The sequence below is a fragment of the Nematolebias whitei genome, chromosome 3 (genome assembly GCF_014905685.2).
Source record: "Nematolebias whitei isolate Nwh7 chromosome 3, NemWhi1, whole genome shotgun sequence".
Classification (NCBI taxonomy): domain Eukaryota; kingdom Metazoa; phylum Chordata; class Actinopteri; order Cyprinodontiformes; family Rivulidae; genus Nematolebias; species Nematolebias whitei.
This window is the reverse complement of record NC_056500.1, coordinates 55,466,204-55,473,443: the sequence shown is the minus strand read 5'-3', so window position 1 is coordinate 55,473,443 and position 7,240 is coordinate 55,466,204. Positions and strand designations below refer to the sequence as shown.

General features: G+C 42.7%; 1 protein-coding gene across 1 annotated transcript in view; it reads left to right on the top strand.

The window, feature by feature from the left end:
- osbpl1a (oxysterol binding protein-like 1A) overlaps positions 1–7,240 on the top strand; it is a 66,329-nt gene that overhangs the window by 7,957 nt on the left and 51,132 nt on the right. Inside the window, exons 7-9 of the mRNA XM_037675042.1 lie at positions 2,483–2,627; positions 3,147–3,214; positions 3,315–3,359. Of these exons, the coding sequence (XP_037530970.1) occupies positions 2,483–2,627; positions 3,147–3,214; positions 3,315–3,359 (258 nt within the window). The remainder of the gene's footprint in view (positions 1–2,482; positions 2,628–3,146; positions 3,215–3,314; positions 3,360–7,240) is intronic.

Genomic DNA, 7,240 nt, shown 5'->3' with positions numbered 1-7,240 from the left:
TATCCTGGACAGGTCTCCAGTCCATCACAGGAACACCATGGACAGGTATCTAGTCCATCACAGGAACACCCTGGACAGGTCTCTAGTCCATCACAGGAACACCCTGGACAGGTCTCTAGTTAATCACAGGAACACCCTAGACAGGTCTCAAGTCCATCACAGGAACACCCTGGACAGGTCTCTAGTTAATCACAGGAACACCCTGGACAGGTCTCTAGTCCATCACAGGAACACCCTGGACAGGTCTCTAATTATTCACAGGAACACCCTAGACAGGTCTCTAGTCCATCACAGGGATACCCTGGACAGGTCTCAAGTCCATCATAGGGACACCTGGACAGGTCTCCAGTCCATCACAGGGACACCCTGGACAGATCTCTAGTCCGTCACAGGTACACCCTGGACAGGTCTCAAGTCCATCATAGGGACACCTCGACAGGTCTCTAGTCCATCACAGGGACACCCTGGGGAAATATCTAGTCCATCACAGGGACACCCTAGGGAGGTCTCTAGTTCATCACAGGGACACCTGGACAGGTCTCCAGTCCATCACAGGGACAGGCATGCATGTTTTTGGTCTGTGGGAGGAAACCAGAGTACCTGGAGAAGATCCACGCATGCACAGAGAGAACATGCAAACTCCACCCATAAAGGTCGCAGGCTGGGATTTGAACCAATGACCTTTTCGCTGAGAGGCAACAGCTAAACATGTTATGCTTATAAACTAGAATCTTGTTGTTTACCAATCATTCATATGCAATATTAACTTAAAAATACCATATGAGCTTTGACCAAGTTCTATTTTTTTTAATCACTTCTATAAGTCTGTTGGGTCCTACTTTAAAGTGTGTTTTGTCTCTGATAAATTATGAGCAATTTTATGATTAAAGAAATATATATATTTTTATTCACATTTTCCATATTTAAAGGATATGTTTCACTGTGATCATTTCTGTCTACACTGGGTACTTCACCTTTAAATATTTTAAAGTAAATTTACCTAGTTTTACATATGGAGTACTTGTGTACTTTTATATAAAACTGTTTTATTTTTCTTTATTTTTCTTTATTTTTTTCTGGTTGTCATTCAATCTCACTCAAATCATTGATAACCCCATCCGCCTAAACAAAAAAAGTCCTGGAAGATCGTCTATTTTGGATCTCTTTTTAACAAATATGCCTCGTAAATTTCCTGGGTTGGGTGTTTCTGCTGATGATATGTGTGACCACTGTGTTGTTGGTGTCATCAGGAACACTAAACTGCCTCGCACCAAGCCCAGACTAATTGGGTGAGTGCAGCTACAGCGTGCGCTTTCAGGCCATTATTACCTGCAGTGTTCCCTCAGTGAGGACTGAACTAGACAAAAGGACCTTCTCTTACTCCGCTCCTGTTTCCTGGAAGATCTTGCAAGAAGATCTCAGGCTCTCGACCTTGACCTCTCTAAGGGACTTTAAACATCTAAGTTCATGGCAAAAACCAATGCAGACGTGTTCCTGTTTTTAATATTTTACATTGGTTTATAATGTAACTGCTTTTGTTTCTTTTTTAAATATAATTCATTCCATTTACTTTTCATTTTATGTGCTTTTGTATGATTATCCACTGTTGACATCTGTGTTCTTTGTTTGAAACAGGTCTCTATGAATCCTTGAGGCTCAATGAGACTAACCTGTATAAATAAAGGTTAAACTGAATTGTATTCAGTTCAATTAAATATTATTCCAAACCAAATGAATAACATTTATAAAAGCATTTTTGATCAAACTGTACGAGAGCGTGTTAGCTTTGATCTTTCTGAAGTTGCATATAAACTTTGAACTATTCTTATGTTTGTATGTTGACATCGCCCTTTGAAACATAATTAAAAGTTCATTGTTTGTTAAAACAAAACAATGTAGAGATAAATGCATGTTTGCAGTAAGTACAAATGATAGTTGTGCTTTTGCAAGAGCTTTTTAAGCATAGAATAAATAATTTCAGGTAAATGTGTTTCAGAAAAAATGCTTTTTCAAACATACAGCAAGGTACCTGTGAATTAACATGTCAGCATCTAAAAATATATATTTGAGATTTTTTTTAATTATTTTATCAGTGGCAAAGTATGGTTGTTGTTTTTTGTTTTTGTTTTGTTTGTGGACAGGGCAGGACTTGAAAGATACACATTTTATATACATTTATGTATATTTTTAGGATATAAATTGTTCAGTGTATCCTGCTTTTGGGTCGTTTATTTATGGAGCAAGATTGCTTTAATAGTTTATTTATATGTCTTCTGTGAAGGCACCATTGATCCAAAGCAAATTTCCTTAAGGAGACTGTAAAGCGTGTTGCATGGTATCACATTGTATTGTATGTGTGAAACAACCAGGCAGCAGAACTCCATAATCCAGCTTCTTTCAGAGACGAGCTTCATGTCACTGCAGAACAATAAAGCAACCACTCAGATCTCTAACCTGTTTCTGTTGTGTGTGCTTGCTGTAGCTCAGCAAGAAGAAGCCTCCTGATATCAACTGCACAGATCTGTTGGGTAACACGCCGCTGCACTGTGCCGCCTATCGAGGACAAAGACTGTCGGCCCTAAAGCTGCTCAAGTGTGGAGCCAACCCGAACGCCAAGAACAAAAACGGTGAGACGCATCAGCTGCAGCTCGCAGCTATAATTGAAGGTTGATGTTTCATGTGTTTTGTTTCTTTTTAAGCTAATTAAATAGGGGTGCTGCTGGGTGCAGTAAAACTAAACCTTTAAAATTAAATTGTATTTATTTTAATAAGAAAACCAAAATGCCCTCCAGTAATATTCCCTTTTAAAAGCTCCACATCTTTCCAGTAACCTAGCATTCTTCTTCAGGTGTTTGGTGACCGTCTGTGCTGCATCGGCATCCAGATGAAAAAAACTGCTTTTTCATGCAGACAGCGTTTTTACTAGTTTAAACCCTACTTATGTTTTCCAAACACACAGTCTGTTTCTGTCACTCAAATGTGATAAACGTTACGAAAAAGACTGTGATCCCATCAGAAGCGTATGCTGCAGTAGCTTCTCGAATAAATCTAACTGCTGTTATCAACATGTAAACTCGATTCCTTCCTCGGTGCACGTGTCTCGTTGTGATAAAACTCCACTTGTGTTGTGTGTCTGTAACTCACAGGCCAGACTGTGTTTGACCTGGTCACTGATACAGCGATGAAGCTGTGCCTTGAAGGCAACAATCACCGGGTGAGTGCTCAGCAGATGCTTAGCTTCCCAAAGTTAGAGTTGATTTGTTCTTTGATTTGTTTTGTGCACTACTGATGTTTCTCATCTTTGGCCCCTGCAGGGTTTGACCCGTCATGTCAAGAAGTTTGAAGGGCCTTTATGGAAGGTAAAAGTGTGTTTGCTGAGAGAAACAAATCCATTTAACACTGATGAATAACAAGTAAAAAGGAAAACTTGTTCTCCAACGTTTGATAACTATTTCACAGACAGCCTGCTGTTGTGGAAAGCTTAAACCAGCAATTCACATTTTTTTAAAGTGAGGTTTATGGAAAGGTTATAAAAAATCAATATCTTACCAGCAGTAGATAGCTTTTTCAGTAACCTCAGATTAGAAAAATAAAGTTCAAAGGGTAGTTTGGTCATTTTTGAAGCTATGTTTTGTGAAATAGTCTTATCTGTCCTGATTTCAGTCACAGAGAACAAAGAATGGAAAAGGGGGCAAAAGATGAGTTATATGGGATGCTTGACACTGAAGAGGGTGAGAAGGACTTAAACTGATTGGCAAGATGGGGGGATAAGGCTGGAAAGGATGTGCAGCAGGTTAGGCTTGTGAAAGCTAGAAATGATAATGTTCTAACAAGGGAGGAGAGTGAGATGGGAAGATGGAAGGAGTACTTTGAGGAGCTAATGAATGAATAGCATGAAAAAGAAAGAAGAGTAGAGGTCATAGAAACTGTGGACCGGGAAGTGGGAAAGATTAGTGAGGGTGAAGTCTGGAAAACTCTGAAAAGAATGAAGATGATGTTAGCTGAGATGGCAGTGAGGTTTCAAATATTCAATGGCATATTTGAACCATACTGCTCACAAATAGTGAGCAGCAGTATGGTTTCATGCCAAGAAAGAGCACCACAGATGCCATATTTGCTTTGAGAATGCTGATGGAGAAGTACAGAGAGGGTCAGAAAGAACTCCATTGTGTCTTTGTGGATTTAGAAAAAGCATCTGACAGAGTGCCGAGGGAGGAGGTGTGGTATTGCATGAGGAAATCTGGAGTGGCAGAAAAGTATGTTAGACTGGTACAGGACATGTATGAGGACAGCAGGACATGTTGGACTGGTGCAGGACATATATGAGGACAGCAGGACATGTTGGACTGGTGCAGGACATGTATGAGGACAGCAGGACAGTGGTGAGATGTGCTGAGTGACGGATAGCTTCATGGTGGAGGTGGGAGTGCATCAAGGATCATCTCTGAGCCCCTTCTTGTTTGAGCTGGTGATGGACAGACTGACAGATGAGGTCAGGCAGGAATCCCTGTGGACTGTGATGTTTGCAGATGACATTGTGATCTGTGGTGAGAACAGGGAACAGGTGGAAGAGAACTTGGAGAGGTGGATGTATGCACTTGAAAGAAGAGAAATGAAAGTCAGCCGTAGTAAGACAGAGTTCATGTGTGTAAATGAGAGGGAGGCCGGTGAAACTGTGAGGCTACAAGGAGCAGAGGTCACAAAGGTGCAGGACTTCAAGTACTTGGGATTCACTGTCCAGGAAAATGGGAAATGTGGTAAAGAGGCGAAAAAGATAGTCCAGGTTCTTTATTGTCATTCACATCACATGTGGTACATGAGGTGAAACGAAATTGTGTACCCAAGGTCCCAGTTACACCCAGAAATAGCAAAAATATAAAGTATAAAAAGAAACAGTATACATGGATCTAAGATATACGCTAAACACTAATAATGTAAAACAGTAGGGTATATTAAACAGTAGCCCGAAAAGGAGTCTGTGGTGAGCAGATGGGTATTAATACAGCAGCTTAAAGGCAAGAAATCAGCAGCATGGATAATCAGCAGCTCAGATATGTCACATATTTCCAATTAAAGTGGCATTACAGTGATTAATTTTTTCCCCCTTACAGTGATTATCCTGGTTAGAGATTCATGAGTCTAACATCCTCAGGGTAGAAGCTGTTCCTCAGTCTAGTGGTTCTACTCTTAATGCTCCTCAACCTCCTTCCTGAGGGGAGCGGGGCAAAAAGTGTGTGTGCTGGGTGAGTGGTGTCCTTCATGATGCAGGTGGCCCTCTTCCTGCATCTGGAGGTGTAGATGTCTGTGATGGTGGGGAGTCTGACTCCAACATCTTCTGTGCAGCCTTCACCACTCTCTGCAAAGCTTTTCTTTCTGCAGCTGTGCAGCCTCCATGCCACACGTTGATGCTGGAACACAGGATGCTCTCCACTGCACACCTGTAGAAGGAGGTGAGGACTGAGCTTCCAGACCAGCTCGTCTCAGCCGCCTGAGGAAGTAGAGTCTCTGATGAGCTTTCTTCATCAGGCTGGTGGTGTTGTTGCCTCAGCTGAGGTTGTCATTCAGGTGCACATCCAAGTATTTGTAACTGGAGACCACTTCCACCGCAGATCCTCCTATGTTCAGGGGGAGGAGTGTAGGTGTGTTTGCTCCTTCTGAAATCCACAATCAGGCAAAGTCCAGGCAAGATGGAGTGAATGGGGGAAGTTTCAGAAGTGATTTGTGACAAAAGAGTGGCGGCAGCAGTCAAAGGACAGTGGTGAGACCAGCTTTGTTGTATGGTCTGGAGACTGGCATTGACAAAAAGACAGGAGAAAGAACTGGAAGTGACAGAAATTAAGATGTTGAGGTTCTCCTTAGGAGTGACAAGGCTGGATAAGATTAGTAATGAGATCATCAGAGGTACTGCACATGTTGAACAACTGGGAGGTAAAGAGATCAGACTGAGGTGGTTTGGACATGTCCAGAGGAGGGACAGTTATTTGGACCTGTCCAGAGGAGGGACAGTTATTTGGACCTGTCCAGAGGACGGACAGTTATTTGGACATGTCCAGAGGAGGGATATTGGGTATATTGGTAGTAAGATGTTAGAAATGCAGCTGCCAGGAAAAAGCCAAAGAGTAGATTTACAGATGCAGTTAGAGAGGACATGGAGGTAGATGGAATGAGGACAGAGTGAGATGGAGGAGGATAACTCACTGTGGAGACCCCCGAAGAGGGAAAAGCTGAAAGAAGAAGTCAAAACAAATATTTATCCAAAATGACTAACCTACACTGTACATTCGCTTATATTAAAACTTTACCCTTTTGCATGATACTGTTTGTTTGGTGTGTTGCTGTCTTCTCTACTGAAGAACATCGGTGTTATTACGCCATAGTATGTGTGCTGAGCACAGACCCACTGAAATAGACCAAATACATGCCAGTGGTGCTGAGGCTGCTCCACCTGATCAGTGCGTCTAAGCAGTCCAAGAGTTTCATAAACTCTTGGTGATATTATTCATTCAGCATCCTAAATATCAAAAACATTATATCAAATAAAAAAAAACACTTTTGTCAGGATTTTGTGGACAGGAACGAACCCAGTAGTGCAGACAGGACTCAACTCGGCAGATTACAAAAATAAGTCTTTTAATAGAGAACAAAGAACAAAATAACAGCTGATGTGGCAGCAAAACTTACATATAAACAGAAGGCTCAGAGGGAAACTCAGGGAGGACTCAGGAGAGCTCAGGGGAGACGCAGGAGAACGCAGAGACCCAACGAATACGACCCGACAAGGAACAACACAGAACAGGAGGCTTATATACAAGGACAAGACAAGACGTGATTACAACAGCTGTGACGAGACAAAGGTGGCACCAATTAAACTGACGAGGAAACACTAGGGAAATACAGACACAAACAGAACCAGCAAAAGGTACCATCCTTACAGTACCCCCCCCCCTCAAGGACGCCTCCAGGCGTCCCGCAAAAAATCCCCCTCCCGAAGGACTTGGGCGGGTGGAGGGCGGCACTGCAAGGGTGGAGGGCCAGAGGAAACACAAGGAAGAACACAAGGACCTGAAAGAACTAAGGCAAGACACAAGCAGGAAAAACACAAAAGATCTGAACGGTCAAGAGACCGTCCCTGGAGTCATTGTTCAGGAGGACGGCCTCCCGGCCGTCCATCACGGGACCCACGTTCAGGAGGACGGCCGGGAGGCCGTCCATCACGGGACCCACGTTCAGGGGGGCGGCC